General features: G+C 41.8%; 2 protein-coding genes across 5 annotated transcripts; both read left to right on the top strand.

The window, feature by feature from the left end:
- The first annotated feature begins 4,535 nt into the window (after positions 1-4,535).
- Positions 4,536-6,573, top strand: LOC115409940 (ATPase inhibitor A, mitochondrial-like). Its single transcript, XM_030121294.1, has 3 exons — positions 4,536-4,717; positions 5,957-6,069; positions 6,173-6,573. The coding sequence occupies exons 1-3, from the start codon at positions 4,646-4,648 to the stop codon at positions 6,312-6,314; spliced, it is 327 nt and encodes a 108-aa protein (XP_029977154.1). The 5' UTR covers positions 4,536-4,645; the 3' UTR covers positions 6,315-6,573.
- A 1,501-nt stretch (positions 6,574-8,074) lies between these two features.
- Positions 8,075-15,780, top strand: LOC115409937 (heterogeneous nuclear ribonucleoprotein R). Of its 4 annotated transcripts, none has more exons than XR_003934036.1 (15): positions 8,075-8,252; positions 9,292-9,452; positions 9,578-9,696; positions 9,789-9,896; positions 10,012-10,125; positions 10,264-10,440; positions 10,629-10,764; positions 10,852-11,057; positions 11,141-11,290; positions 11,378-11,499; positions 11,592-12,130; positions 13,960-14,020; positions 14,929-14,979; positions 15,229-15,356; positions 15,451-15,780. XR_003934036.1 is itself a non-coding variant. In XM_030121289.1 (12 exons), exons 2-12 carry the CDS (start codon positions 9,296-9,298, stop codon positions 13,992-13,994), a joined length of 1,863 nt encoding a protein of 620 aa, XP_029977149.1. In that variant the 5' UTR covers positions 8,075-8,252; positions 9,292-9,295; the 3' UTR covers positions 13,995-14,461. The 4 variants fall into 4 exon arrangements, 2 of the variants coding, with proteins under 2 accessions (XP_029977149.1, XP_029977148.1); XR_003934035.1 differs by having other exon boundaries at positions 14,929-14,990; XM_030121289.1 differs by lacking the exons at positions 14,929-14,979; positions 15,229-15,356; positions 15,451-15,780 and having other exon boundaries at positions 13,960-14,461.
- The last annotated feature ends 34 nt before the right edge of the window (positions 15,781-15,814 follow it).

The raw sequence follows: 15,814 nt of genomic DNA, 5'->3' as shown, positions 1-15,814 counted from the left end.
TTAATATATAAAAAAAAGGAAATAAAAGTGAAATGTTTTGTATTTCATTCCATTCAAAAGGTACACAGAAGTGAATCCAGCACTGCTGGGTCAAAAGGGGACTTGAGGGATATGTAACCTGGATAGATGCACAAGGATTTTTTTTTTTGATTTACTGTGTGATTCATAATCCAGCAGATGGGGTTTCAACAATGAAATACAACAGCCTTTTCAGTGGCTTACAAAAGTTGTTCAATGCCAGTGCATTACTAATATTTCAACAATACTGAAGCCCATAACAAATAGCTCACTTACACAATGCTGCAAAACACTCTTCCCCAGAGATACGGGTGAGCTTCGGATGGGGGTGCAATTTTCTGAAATCACTGACGCACGGGTAAAAGGATGCAGATAACAAACATAATCCAGGGCATCCAACATGCTTTAAAAAAAAAAAAAAAAACTTCACCAGACACTAGGCTATCAAATGGACAAATGCGAATGCAATGTCATTTCACATTAAACGTTGCACAAAATGCTAAAAGTATCATACGACCAGATTTTACTGAATGTTCTTGCAAAAAGATGAAATATGGGGGGGAAAATGAGGGATTATTCACACAGGAACACTGTGTCACATCTTGTCGTCTGCATGACCTTACTTTGTCTTTGCTCAGGTGCTGTTGCCAGGATACTATTTCCTATGGCAACACTTGAGCCGGCGAGGTGAGCAGCTCTGAAAGAATTCAGGTAACAGTGGCTTCTCTGCTTCCTGTGGACCGGAAGTCCATAGATGGTCATGGAAGAATTATGCACGGTCTCACACAAAGTTCAATCTGCGTCAGACATTACTCATAAGCACACACAAAGACTCAAGCTTTATGTACTCACAGGCAATGCTGTAGCAAAGGCATGCATATTTTCGTTAAATTTATTGAATTTATTCATTTGAAGAGAATGAGAATATTACTCACACGGTGGAAGCAGTGCAGAAGAATATAACTATGCAATGCTGATTGCTGCCGTGCAACAGTTGTGTTGTCTACCAAAATCTCAGTTTATATTATTTGTAATAACATGAAAACACCATTTTTCTTCACATTGTTTTTTTTTTCTTCTGGATTTGTGCATCTTAATATTAAAATGTGCAGAAAGTCAAAAGAAAACATTCTGCAGTTTGACCAGCTTTAAGTTTTTCTACTTTGTGGTTGCTGCATGCATTCATCGGTCTCTGATTGCCACTTACCTAAACTTGACCTCTACAAGATTCTGGTGTAAACACAGAAAAAGTAATAAAGTAACCAAATTCTGGCAGCTCATTTGCATGGTCAAGCAACGGAGGGCAGATTCAGTGAGTCAGTATGAGTGCATACTGCCACCATTTGTTGCAATCACGGTACTACCTTAGCTGTGCAATTTCTTGAACCACTGACAAGATTCATCAAATAGCATCAAAATTGCATCTCTAAATTGTCTGATCTGATCTCATAATAGCACAAAATGACAGCACAAAATGTTGTTTCCGTGACCCTGGTCTTGTTTCGTTGTGGAGTCCTTAAAGGTTAAATGCAAGCAGCTATTCCTTCTACTTCTTTGTGTCAGCGGCCCCCAATATTCACTCAGCAAGGATGTTGCACCGAGCTTGGAGGACCAACAGGTCCGTGCGCATTTCTATTCACACGTACTTCCACTCCATCATGGTCACCGCTGAACAGCTTGACAGGATGCAGCACGTCATCACAGCAGCGGCAGGCCAGCACTTGTTCATTGACCCTCATCTGGGGAGGAGCTGGGCAATGAAAGGGGAGTGTCAGGGATGAGCTCACAGCACACAGAGCGGGGTTGAGCGCTGTCAGGTAAAAAGGTCTCCTCAACAATGGGACTCTACTATGACTCATATGTACAGAACACCCACTGTGTCTTCCTAACCCACTGTATGCAGCTTCTCTTTGTACAGAAGAGCATGTCTCATCCAGCCCTTGAGAGAAGAGTACTCTGCGGTCTTATTTGTTGTTGCAAAACTTGAGTTAAATGCTTTAAACGATTGTGTGATGGAAATTTGCCCCCTTTTGGAAGCAGCAGAATACCCATTCCTGGAAGAATATTCCATCTGTCCTTGCTAACATAAGTGGAAATATTTGATGTTGTCTTGGAATTAAAATAGATTGATGATTTCTTGCATTAGTTTGTCATTTCCCAATATTACTATTTTGGCCTACATGTACAGTATATGTGCATTTTCTACAAATTACAAATTATTTCAAATTGCAATTGCAAAGACAATCGCACAAAAAAGGTTTTATTTCATTTCACAATGAATCAGCTGTACTAAGTGAATTAGTCTGCGGTCAATCAATTCCAAAATCAGTTATATAATAATTTTCTCAACACTTTAATTAAAAGCAACATTTTTTTAAAAGCTACTTTATGTACAGCTTAATCAGTCAACTTTATATTGAATCTTTTTTTAGCATATTAATAAAAGTAAACAAAAATGTATTCTAGTAAAGCTGCAGTGAATATGAATATATGCAATATCTGATCATTGTGTCAAGTATGGCAACAATAGTATTATTCACAATACTTAAGTAGGTGATGTTTGTGTCATTGTGACTTGAGATATGTTTTTCCGAAAAGAAGTCCTCTGTCTGATTTACATAAGCTGTGAGCTGGTGGGTGGGTATCAGGGGCTGTCAGGCTCAAGCTGATTAGCCAAATATGTTGACATGCACAGTGCAGGAAAACGTAAGTTACTGCAGTTTGGTCGGACTTTTGTTTTGCTTATTGTGCATGTTGATATCTGAAATTGGCGCTCCACAGTGCAGCTCTAATTATGAATGTGTGCAAATGTCCAACTACAGTTACAGTGACGTGAAAGACACTGACATCAGATATCACTGATGAAAAGTAAATGTCTGAACTTCTAGCCAAGCTCACAACTTTATAAGCACAGGAGAGAATGACTATAAGTGAGAACTATTTACTTTGAACATATTGTTAATGCTTTGTTTTCTTTCTTGCGCTTCACCAAGAATATGTAACGTATTTAAATGAATTTTGTTTGATAACATACATCCTTTGTTTAGAACATGGCATCCAAAATCTGCAATCAAGATTAATAAATCACCTATAAAATGATGCTTGAATTGAACATGTGGCTTCCTAGTGTTTTATGGCTCCTGTAAGAACTCCTGTAAAAGGTCCATCAAATCAGATCACTGAGCCACGTTTTATATTCACCTATGATGGCTGATCCAGAGAATGGTGGCATGAACATAATTGATGAGCCCATTAATGAAGAGGTTATTTCCCCTGAGCCTGTGTTTGGATATCATTGCGTGACAGACTCAAACTAGCTTTTCAACCGAGGGCAAGTTTCGAACTTCACCAAAACCATCCCCTGTTCAACAAAGAACAACTTGCATTTCAGTTGCACTTTGAATTTACTCATTGTGTCTTGTTCTCAATATCACCAGAAAAATAAACTTCAGCCCTTATAAAGCGACTTCACTATGATTTAGGCTCTCAACCATATGTTCCCATGATTCAGAGTCTTCACAGGAGAAAGTCTCATTACACTAGACTAGGTCATCTTCAGTCATCCTACAAAATCTCAATTCAGTAGATACACCAGGAGTAGGCATGCTGCTGATTTGAGTGACCTCCAAGTCAGAATGTTTGATGAAAAGAAATTCTGAGATGAGCTGGAGAAGCTTTAGAGACACAGAGAGAGGAAGAGGAGGCTCTTGATGAACAATGCAAGTTGATTGATGAGAAGGTCAGACTGGAGCATTCGAGAGGGAAGACAAAAAAAGAGAGGTCAGCATGCACAGACAAATGAAAGAAGGGGAGCTGAAATAAGTCCAGCTTGTGCCAGGCACTGGAGCTGATCACCAGGATGAAGTTCTCAATACTTTAACTCTTCTCAATAATGTAACCACCTTGTCCTGTATTGATCTGTCTCCCTACACAGTTTCTCACTCCTGCACCAGCATTTATCCACACTGTGCCTCCCTCAGCTTCCGTTGCTGCAGCTGAAGCTGCACCCTTTTCACCTTGTTTCAGCAGCACCTTTCTCAGCCTGCAATTCTATAGGGCTACTCTCTCCTTGGGTTTTCAATGTGGCTGCAGTTAAAAATCAAGAGCTAAACGTGTATTGGACAATGTGGACAACGAGTGAATAAAGAAATCTCAAATTATTTACTGACACTTTTGTTCATATGGGTTTCTTTGTCCCCTGAATAAAAAGTCAAACTTAATGTACACCTAGGAAAAAGTCAAATTTCACAAAGGGGCTCCTCACATCTACCTGATACAATAATTACATCCTGGAGCAGATATAAACTATCTGGAAATGAATTGGATGACAAGAAAATTAATTATAATAAGGAGAAAATTTGATTTATATTGACATTTGAATAACTAATGGAAATAAAAGTACACATTTTAAAGCGTAATCTTGTGTTTTGTTTTGGGGTTTTTTTTACAGTCAGACGAGTGCAGTACCCACTCCTCGCCACGCGGTGGCAGCAGCGGGCCCGCGTCGCCCTCACGCCCATTATGAAACGGTTGCCTCAAATTTCCGCATTTTGAGCTTCAAGGACCACCAGAAGCTCCAAACTTTCCTCTGCCCCCGAGTTTGCTCGTTAACACCTGCACAGACGTGATGGCCAACTACCTTCTGAGAGCAAACCTGAGGAGGAGCATCTTCGCGCAGATCAGAAATGCATCTGATCAGGTAAACTTGACGAGGGAGACTTTTTTTTAATGTTAGCATTAGCCTGCTAAAATGTGCCCTGTGAAGGATCGAAGGAGAATCCAGCCACAGTGAGGGGAGCACCGTGCTCTGCAGGTCCATGCCAGACTTCTTATAAAACATCACGTCTTCCTATATCGCTCAATTCAATATCATGTATGAAAATGTCGGTATATTCCCCAATAATGAATGATCGCTTTTTGACTTCCGCAACTAAAGAAGGTGACGGCCAGATACGGTTAAAACACTTGAAACAGATGTGTGGCTGCATTTGTTTTATTTACGCTGAAACTTTTGTGATTTGCTTATAATGGCATCATAAGGCGGGTTTATTTGTAAATTATGTCTTCATAGAACTTTAAACTGCTTGCAGTGTTAGATCGACTTGACCCTGCATTTGTAAAATAACGACTCGTTAACGCGTGGTGTCGCGTGAATGTGTCAAAGTTCAGTGAAGCAAGTCAAAGGGTTAAAGAGAGTGAGAGTGAGAGGGATTTAAATGTTTCTGGAAGGCAGAGACTCCTCAGACAAGGTCGTGCGGGGCAGTACATTACATAACGTTGCTGGAGTTTTTTTAATCTGAGCAACTGTGTAAATATGTAAGTAATAAGTAAGTTACTTTGATCAACTCTTATCTGTAACTCTTATCAGATACACTTCACTCCTTTGTACACGTGTGATTCAAACTTTGCTGTAACACTTCTCTAGTAGTGGCCAGTCTTTCTTGATTTCCAACATCGAATGCTAAATATATCTGCAACAGTACACAAACCGAGTTTGTATTATTCTGAGGTTTGAATGTAATCTACTTTTTATGCGAACAATGTGATTGTTGTGTATAAAGATGACACAAACGGTTCCTGTAAATTCTAATCTTGCATTTGAAACACTGCGAGCTTGGACTGATGTCAACAAAAGTGATTTGTTGTGGCAGTGTTCAGATATCAGATACATTTATTGCAATTACACATCCATGCAGCCATGTGGGGAAAAGTAGCTTGTATTGTGGAAAAATGTGCTAGAGAAAACTGTACCTCTCCAAGGTGTGTGCCACCTTTTGTCCTGTTGGTCTGGATTGATTCCAGCCCCTTTGAAAAACTTAAATTATATACATTTCATACAGAGGAAGTGTTAAAAAGTCAATTCTTTGTGAAGAACATTGTCTTGATGTAACAGTTTTTAATTTTCAGTAAATCAGCACATGTTCTCTGTGTGTCCCAGCTCGGAGAGTTGGGGACGGGGGCAGGGAAAGGCGGAGGAGGAGGCGGGTCGGTGAGGGCAGCAGGAGGTGCATTTGGAAAGCGAGAGGCTGCAGAGGAGGAGCGATACTTCAGGTGAGAAGCAACCTTGATATTATGCTGTTAAATGATTGGTGCACATAGTTTTCTTCAATGTTTCCACTCACTGTGGCTATTTTTGGTTTCCCCCCCCCTACAGGCAGAAGGAGAAGGAGCAGTTAGAAACACTGAGGAAACATCACGCTGAGGAGATCGAGCACCATAAGAAAGAAATTGGCCGTCTGAAGAAGGAGATTGACCGCCATGTGGGCATAATCAGAAAGCTCAAACACGATGACTGAACCTCAGAGTGTGTCGTCATCCCTCAACCTGAGAGTTCATCCATCGAAGTGACATCCCGATGATATTCAGATATTGATAAAGTCTCTGCAGGTCAAGGCCAGTCCTGCAGTGTAAAGAACATCAAACTGACATCATCCGTAACTCAAAGAAATAAAATGATTTTTCTTTATTCATTGCAAGAAAACTTTGTAACTAACTCTCATTCAGTTGCAATGCAGAGATTGTTTTCACCGTATTAAAGAAATCAGGCTGATCTGGGTTTAGTTTGTATTGAGAGGAGAATTTTATCAAAGTCAAAATTCAAGCTCACAAGCACAGAGATCTGAAACTCGATCACCCACTGTCCTTGAACCTTCCCAAGCGGGAGGAAAGAAAAACATTTGATCTGTAGCTGTTCATCCATCTTTTATGCCACTTTATCTAACTCAAGGTTGTGAGGCACTGAAGCCGATCGGTGAAGACAGGATGCACCTTGGAAAGATCACCAGTCTAACACAGTTCAAACAGAAACGGTCACATACTCCCATTCAGACCTGTGTACATTTTGTTATTGCCAATTATTAGAAAGAGAACTTCACACAGAAACGCACAAGACCTTCAGCTGAAAAGGAAGCGTCTTTGCTATGAGCCAACAGGGCAAACAACTACTCTGACTGACCTCTCTAGCCCTAAGTTTGAATTTACAGACACAAGGATGTCTTTGCCAAAATCAAGACGTGACCAACTCAACACAACCAAATGATGCATTTTTGTGCTGAATAAGAATACTGTGTAAAAATGCAGTTCAAAAGAAAGTATGGTTACACCAAATATTGAATAGTTTTAGTCCAAATGATTTAAAAGTAACAGTTTTATTACTCAGTCATGTGCCACTCAACTCCCTTAACTTTTTCACCCCATTAGGGACATAACGCCACGATAATATTTCACTACCCAACCCTGCTCTGAGCTTGGCGTGTGCTTTGCACCATGACAGACCAATCTCTTCCAGTTCATTCGTCACAGTCCTTGTCAGGTGATTTTTGGGCCGATTCTTTTCCTCCTTAAAGTAGGAGTCCACCTCTTGGTAACTTTAGGTATCCTGTCATTGGCAATCCTTATTACATGACACCAATTCATGGCAATCAGTGATTTAAAGCATTCTTATTTTGTAGCATTAAAAAAAGCCTTTAACTTTAATATTAGCTGCCAATAAGTATGACGGTACAGTTGATTCATTATATGGAATCTACATTAATACTTTTGAAACCATTAAACAAAGCTGAGTGCACCCACAATTTGAATTAACGTTTTGATAAGGTTTTTTTAGGGTTAAAAAAGTTTTTTTAATCTAAATTTTTTTATAAAAGAAATTGCTGTCAGGGAATATTTGAGAAACTTTGAACATAGCTGTAATTCTAAATATACGAATGCTATTGCCAGTGCAATTAAATCCGGTTGAAAATTGGTTGAGTCGTTAATTCTGATGCAATATAGATTTTAGCTTATATGTTTTTACAACATTGCTTACATTTAAGTACAATTTAAACAATATATCTGCGTTTTTCATTGACTGCATTTTAACCCACAGCATGCAATGCCTTCGTTTAAACCCAGAACAGAATTAAATTGTATATCCAGTAGAGAAAGTGTGGTTTTGTGTGGATCCTGACCGTCTCCGCCTCGGTGTTATTCTGCGGGGGACGCCTTCTTTCTTGCTCGTGAAAACAAACACACCCGCCTCCCTCAGCTCGCGGAGTCTCCTCTCAGGTCTCGCGATGTTTCCGGAAGCGCTGTCGTTGTTCGGGCGAGCCGACGACGAGACCGAGGCTGTCTGGAAATCTGTCTCGTGGGTTAGACGGCAACGTTTTCTCCATATCAGGCCTTCTTTGTATGTCCGACAAGCTGTTTGCTTCACCGTCCTACGCGCAGCGCACTTAGCTTCCCGAATCGGACTGGTGAGTGTGGCTAGCTATCGGTTTGCAGCCCGTACGGCGCGTCTGTGTTTGATTTGTCAGCGGTGCCTTTCTGCACGGCGAGGCCTTCGCTTAAGCTCGTTAGCCGTCCAGAAAGCTAGCCCGCTGCAACGAGCTGCTCCGGAGGGACGTCCGTCTTCCCGCCGGGAATCAACCGAACACGCCCAACGCGAACAGCACGTGGGAAATGTGTTTATCGGGTTACAGCCCGTGTGGATTGTAAACCTGAAAGATGAAACATTTTGATGTCGCTTGCTAGCAGAGCTGCATGTGAAGGGGGCGGGACTGTCTGCTGGGTCTTCGCTGAACGGCTTGTGTTACCCTCCAAACACTTCACAGTTTCTCCGTGCTTTTTGTTGTAATAATTATACTGTATAGCGGATTAGAACGTTTTCTTTATTATTTTGCGATGTGCCAAAAAGCGTGGTCTCACGGGACAACGTGGAAACGAGAAAGCGGTCGTGAAAACACGGGTTACTGTAAATAAATAAAAATCCAGATGTTCTGTTATTACATGCAGTTTTACAGAGCCTATGATAATTACATTTAATCAACTGTTTTATTCTCACTGTCAGATAATAAAAACAAAAAAAAAACAATTATTTGACTTTAATCTCCAAGTTAACCTACTTTTATCAATATTTGTGAAGGAGACCAATGCAAAGGCTCGCAAGGGCTATTTTTCTCAACTGTTTTCCCAGTTAGTTTTATACTTTTTACTCCATAGAAAGCCCTTGTTCTGGCATTTCAGATCTATATTAGGTGCCCTTTCTTTAACTTGACCCAGTTTTACTGTTAAATGTATATCAACAATATTGTAATAATTACGCTTTTATCTAATTACAAACACAGTCGTGTTTGTGGAGTTTGTGTGTGTCATGGGTGCAGACAAGATTACACTTACAAAATTCCTGCCAGCATTTGTAAAGCCAGTGACATGGCATTGTGAATGCCAACTGCCATTTTATCATACAAAGGAGCAAAAATTATATGAATTGTTGCCTTGTGTATTGTATTGCAGGAGAATGGCAGCCGCTGAGGTGAACGGTAGTTCTGCCCCGGTGAGGGAGGAGGAAGAGCCCATGGATGTCACAACAGAACACACAGAGAACTACCAGACGCTCATTGATGCTGGGCTGCCCCAAAAAGTGGCTGAAAGTCTGGATAACATATTCCAGACAGGTAAGTATGTGATTCGGGAAGCTTGTAAAGCTTCAGTTCAAACTAGTTTTTTTTTTTTTTTTAGAAAATCAGCTGGTGTTGATGTTGTTGTGATGCATCAGAATGAATATGTGTCGTAACTGTAGGCTTGGTGGCGTATGTTGACCTGGATGAACGGGCTATTGATGCACTGCGGGAGTTTAACGAGGAGGGAGCACTGACTGTGCTGCAGCAATTCAAAGAGAGCGACCTGTCCCACGTACAGGTAACCCACACAGGAGAAGTTTTTCAGACCTTGGGCAAAGTTTTTGGCTTTGCAGACTGTTGCCCCTGATAACACCTGTTTTTGTATCTTAGAATAAAAGTGCTTTCCTTTGTGGAGTCATGAAGACTTACAGACAGAGAGAAAAACAAGGAAGTAAAGTACAAGAGTCGACAAAAGGCCCAGATGAAGCAAAAATAAAGGTAAGAAAAGTCATGTGGCTCAGATGTTTTTTCTCGTTGAAGGTTAAAGCGTCTTGTAAACAAGCCTCTGCAGTCGCAGCTCGGTTGACAGGTTTGTGTTTTCTTGGGCTCGCAGGCTCTCCTAGAGCGGACAGGATACACCCTGGATGTTACCACCGGTCAGAGAAAATATGGAGGCCCACCGCCTGAGGATGTGTTCAAAGGCACACAGCCAGGGATTGGAACCGAGGTAGAGTCTTGATAAATAAACTTTTCTGTTTTGATTTCCAGTGTTGTTAAAATCAGAATTAGAAGTATTGAGGCTTAAACTGTAACATTTAAAGCTTGAATATTATGTTTTTTCTGATATTTTATCTTTCTTCAACAGGTGTTTGTTGGAAAAATTCCTCGAGATTTGTATGAGGATGAGCTGGTGCCACTGTTTGAGTCTGCTGGCCCCATCTGGGATCTCAGGTTAATGATGGATCCTCTGTCCGGTCAGAATCGAGGTTATGCCTTCATCACATACTGCAATAAGGACGACGCTCAAAAGGCTGTGAAACTTGTAAGTAGTGTTGCATTAAAGTACAGAAACATAATAATAATTCAACTACGAGCATGGATATCTTCAAAATCAGTGCTAGTTTCATAATATCATGCTTTTCCATTCTTTAGGCTGGGACCCTTAAAAATCATATTGTCCTAATTTTCTGTTTTCTTTCTTTTTTTTTTTTTTTTTTTGCATTTCCGCAGTGCGATAACCACGAAATCCGCCCTGGAAAGTACTTGGGAGTGTGTATATCTGTTGCAAACAATCGTCTATTTGTTGGATCAATTCCAAAGAACAAGACAAGAGAGAGTATATTGGAAGACTTTGGCAAAGTCACAGGTTTGAGTTCAATGCACAGTGATCAGACTTACTGGAACATTTAATCTGCCACCAATCGCCTGAGTGTAACAAGCTTTCTGCTTTCAGAGGGTCTCCAAGAGGTGATATTGTACCACCAGCCAGACGACAAGAAGAAAAACCGCGGCTTCTGTTTCCTCGAGTATGAAGACCACAAGTCCGCAGCTCAGGCTCGCCGCCGCCTAATGAGCGGCAAAGTTAAAGTGTGGGGAAACCCAGTCACTGTGGAGTGGGCTGATCCTGTCGCTGAACCAGACCCAGAGGTCATGGCCAAGGTCAGCGACTTTCACGTCTTAAACCTGAACTCCCCAGTCGTTGCCAGCATTGTAGTGAACGTGCTGTGTCTCCGTCATCGCAGGTGAAGGTGCTGTTTGTCAGAAAACTGGCCACGGCCGTGACCGAGGAGCTCCTGGAAAAGACTTTCTCTCAGTTTGGAAAGTTGGAGCGAGTGAAGAAGCTGAAGGACTACGCTTTTGTTCACTTTGAAGAGAGGGACGCGGCAGTAAAAGTGAGTGTCTTTACTCTCGAGTCAAAAAAGTTTTCACATTTGCGGTGGTCCTGTGTGTTTTAAGTGGCGAGTGGTTTCGTCTGTCAGGCAATGGATGAGATGAATGGGAAAGAGCTCGGAGGAGAGGAGATCGAGATTGTTCTGGCAAAGCCCCCAGACAAGAAGAGGAAAGAGCGCCAAGCGGCTCGGCAGACCACCAGGAATGCCGGGTGAGTCAGGCAGACATGTGACTGATCAACTGCCCCAGTTGTCGTCATGTAAGGAGTGAAATCCGTGAAACCCGATCTTCCGTCTGTTACAGGTATGACGACTACTACTATTACCCGCCCCCACGCATGCCGCCACCAGGCCGGGGCAGGGGCCGCGGGGGCCGTGGAGGCTATGCTTACCCACCAGATTACTATGGCTATGAGGACTACTATGACGACTACTATGGCTACGACTATCATGACTACCGCGGTGGCTACGAAGACCCTTACTACGGCTACGAAGACGTGTACAGCATGAGGGGCCGCGGGACTCGCCCCAGCCGAGGAGGGCCTCCCCCGCCCAGGGCCCGGGGCGCTCCGCCGACGCGAGGCCGCGGCGGCTACGCCCAAAGAGGGCCACCCCTTGGTGGGCCCAGGGGTGGGCGAGGAGGGCGCGGAGCCCCTTTCCAGCCTCAGAGGGGCCGTGGTCCTCGCGGGGCCAGGGGCAACCGCGGGGGGAACGTTGGCGGGAAAAGGAAGGCCGACGTCTTTAACCAGCCTGACTCCAAGCGCCGCCAGACCAACAACCAACAGAACTGGGGGTCCCAGCCCATCGCCCAGCAGCCCCTGCAGCAAGGGGCCGACTATTCCGGTAACTATGGTTACAGTAATGACACCATGGAGTTTTCACAGGATTCTTATGGTCAGCAGTGGAAGTAGATGCACCAAAAGGTATTTGGCAAAGTGACAACAAAAAAAAAGAGCAAAACCAAGAAAAAAAAGGAGAAAAAAAAACAGGATATTGGCCACAATTTTTTGATTGACTTTTTATTCTTCATCCTTCATGAGAAAAAAAAAAACTGTATATATCTCAGAAAACGCGGACAGACCCCAGAATTGGCTCGACACGATTGGCTGGAAAAGTGTTTTTGGCTGAAGAAATGAACGTAACCGTTGAGGTGAATCACTTCTTACTCCCACGGTTACATTGGGACATGTGTCTTTAAAAAACACACACAAAAAAAACCATTTTATTGTTACTGTTTGTTCCTGGTTCTTTTAAAGCCAACAGTAATGGACATTCATTCTCAAAAGTCTGAAAGGACATTAAATAATGACTATTGCCTTGCAGGAAGTTTTTGTCCATGCCCCCTCCTCCCCTCCCCTTCTTGTACTCCCTTTATTTGTGGTTTCTCATAGTTGCTTAGGGACTTGCTTGTAAATAAATGCATATGATTAGAGCTTCTTACTTCATTTTTTTGCAATGGTGGAGAAAAGAATCCACAGGAAGGAATAAAATCAAAGTTTTGTAATGTTCAAAGTGTATGCCTAGCATTTCTAGAGATAGATAAATTGTGGGTTTTTTTTTTTTAAACTGATACCATAACTTCCTATGTTTTCTTTAAACTTGCCCAGTAGAATTTGGTTTGGCTTACCTTAAGAGCCATAGCAGTTTGTTCTCTGATGTCCTTTGTATTTATAACTTTTACGTTTGTTCCGTTTCAATAAAACTCAGCTGAGCATCAGTCAATTGTCAAGATACTCAAATTCAGTGTTGTCCTTCGGTATTTGATTTTTCACCTCAATTCTGTCATTTGGATGAAGATCTGCTTTTTACAAGTCAAAATTTTTCCCCTCCTCAAAGGAAAATCGCAAAAGACTGAAATTTTTGCAGTCAGACAACGGGACAAGAGAACCTGAGAGGTGTCTGGACCATACAGTGAAACAGGATTTTAACCCTTTACTCTTCAAAGCACGTCAATTTTTGTTCTGCACACAGAGTTCATGTTGTGAGTGTTACAGAAATGCCAACAAGTAATGGACGACTCTGCAAATTTGACCGATTTGCTGTTACCCAGGAATGCTCCTGTCTGCCCAACTGTGTGCAGAAGTCTCTAGTCAGAGTTTTAGTACATCTCAGCCTATGTTCTCACAGGTGTTTTCTGTTCTTCTTAACAAAATAGAAAATTTACCCATGTGAAAATTATGTCAGGTTTTCCGAAATGCCAAATATCCATTTACTGCAGTGTAAGTACATAATTTTCACACTTGTAATGCTTGTCTGCACTGCTTTGTTGCATCAGTGACACTTTGAATATAGGCTGGCATCTACTGACGCTTCGACTTCTGCACACCTCCACTCTAGGCTGATAGACCAGGACGGCCCTGATGCTGACAGACCCCTACAACTTTTAGCGTGAAACTTGGATTTGTACTTGAATTCTGAGTCGCCTCCACTTACTTTTCAGTCCCCAAATCGGCGCATCACCTCAACCATCTTCCTTCTCCTTTACGAAGACCCCAAGGATCAGACCTTCCCAAAGGGTTAAAATTCCTTTAAAACGTGCCCTCGATTGTAGCAAGCAAGCAACAGTTTCTCTTTGTTTTCTGTAGGAAAGTGATTGTAGCATCTGCCTTTTGGTTCCTTGGTATCATTGTATGTTGTTTCATGTGTCTGTCCTCTTATTCCAACCTGCCTAGGTGGAGAAGCATTGAGAGCGGCACCGCTAGAATGAGGAACTCACCTGATCGGTACTCAAGGGTGAGCTAGCCTTGCACAGAGTACTGTCTCCTCTCCTCTAGCTAATTGTAATCACTGGAGAAACACTAGCCTTAATTCTACATTGTTTTGTTTATTGTTAATTTTCGCCATCGTTTAATTCAAGTGTTCTTATCTGGTAGGCGTGTGATTCTTCTCTCTTCCAGGTTATAAAGAAGACTAGTCACTAAAGTTGACAAAAACAATCATTGGAAATATTAAATCTTGCCAACATGTGTCTGGGATTCACTAAATTTCACTTGTGGCCAAAAAAACACTTGAGCACAGTTCTTTTCTAGTGGTCGTTTTTTCAAGCTGCGTTAAACGACAAACAGGCAGACAGTCCAGAATTCGGTAAGAATTATGAATGTAAACCCATGCAAACACCTGCTGCCTGACTTGGCTTACTGCACCAAAATCTCCTCGGCTGTCTGCACATAAGAAGTGAATGGGCGGGGAGGGGGCGGTGAAGAAATGGATTTTTCGTTTCCTGTGCCACTAGAGGCTCCACCCCAGCAACAAGCCTACAGCTCCATTGATTCTCCTTTTGATATATGCATTTGTCGGGCAGTTCCAGAGACTGAAAGGTCATCGCAGTGCATTAACAATAAGACCCCCGGGCTGCTTTTCAAATACCTCGTCTCGCAGTTACCAAAAAATGAAATGGGTATTGAATGAAATTGGCTGATGTTTAAACAATGGCTGCGTCTCAAAAATGTGTTTCCCAACTAAGGCCACAAGATGGCAGTAGGTGGGCTGTGTTATTTATATCTCAAAGGTAAGGCTGACATGTAGGGACCTCAGTGCAGCACATTTTGATCAGCATTGAATTGCCTTCAAATTCTGGGGTGTGCTTTTAACCAGCCTCTGATGCCAGAACTGTGTCTTTATATGTTGCCTCTTGTCAGCAGGCAGTAATGGAGCTGCCCCCACCCATGTGATTTGAGTTCACAGAAATGGAAGTGAGTAATTGGTAAGACTGTTCATTATCAAATAACATATTGAAAGAATAAAAGTCTTTAAGTTTGTTATATTTAAATGTTGGGTTATCTGCCTGTCACATCTTCACTTCCCAAAGCAAGTAAGTTTTACAAGTCGGATTTTCAATATGATTTGATGAATATAAATTGTTGCAATTGAGCCTCTTTGTCTTGTTTTGATTGTGATCTCCTGAGATTTATCAGTGTCTCTCTGTGTTTGCGTCTTTCTAGGTGGGAGACAGGACGCCAGTGTTCTGCACAAAAAGTGAGGATCTGCTGCTGGATTTCACACTCCTCAAGACAAACTCCCAACACTGAGGTCCAGGAAACATGTCTACTCCACGTCAGAGCAACCTGAGGTGGGAAAGTACATTTAAAACTTATTAGACTAGTAGAACTTTGCAGTTTTGGCTGAAATGCAAAGATTCTCATGTTTCTCTTCTTTCCATTCAGAACAGAAATATTGGACAGTACACTTCGTGTACAGATGACCAAGAAGCTGCGGCAACATTTTCCGAACTGCCAAAAAGATTAAAAAGAGACGTGTTGTTCTTTTAACTGTCTAATACATTGTTGCCCAAATAAATGTTTTATGTGTGTGGCTTTTTGTTTTTATATGATGTTGCTGTAACCAAACTTTCCTGGAAAGCTTCTATAAAGTGTGTGCATTATAATGAATTAAGGTTTGATTTATGATCTAGCCAAGCTACTTTCCTGAAGCAGGCCAGACAGGTGTTACGAGTAATGGATTTTGGTTTATGGATACTGCTGGGTTGCTGAGACAATGAGTTTATATTGTTTAATTACATCCTTTTTT

The sequence above is a fragment of the Salarias fasciatus genome, chromosome 22 (assembly GCF_902148845.1).
Source record: "Salarias fasciatus chromosome 22, fSalaFa1.1, whole genome shotgun sequence".
Taxonomy (NCBI): Eukaryota; Metazoa; Chordata; class Actinopteri; order Blenniiformes; family Blenniidae; genus Salarias; species Salarias fasciatus.
This window is presented reverse-complemented; position numbering and strand designations above follow the sequence as displayed.

Excerpts from the sequence above, each read along its gene's own strand:
- LOC115409940 (XM_030121294.1), top strand. The coding sequence starts at position 4,646 with ATGGCCAACTACCTTCTGAGAGCAAACCTGAGGAGGAGCATCTTCGCG. Across the intron at positions 4,718-5,956 it reads TCAGAAATGCATCTGATCAG|CTCGGAGAGTTGGGGACGGG; the intron begins GTAAACTTGACG and ends TGTGTGTCCCAG. Across the intron at positions 6,070-6,172 it reads GAGGAGGAGCGATACTTCAG|GCAGAAGGAGAAGGAGCAGT; the intron begins GTGAGAAGCAAC and ends CCCCCCCTACAG.
- LOC115409937 (XM_030121288.1), top strand. The coding sequence starts at position 9,296 with ATGGCAGCCGCTGAGGTGAACGGTAGTTCTGCCCCGGTGAGGGAGGAG. Across the intron at positions 9,897-10,011 it reads CAGATGAAGCAAAAATAAAG|GCTCTCCTAGAGCGGACAGG; the intron begins GTAAGAAAAGTC and ends TTGGGCTCGCAG. Across the intron at positions 11,500-11,591 it reads CAGACCACCAGGAATGCCGG|GTATGACGACTACTACTATT; the intron begins GTGAGTCAGGCA and ends CGTCTGTTACAG.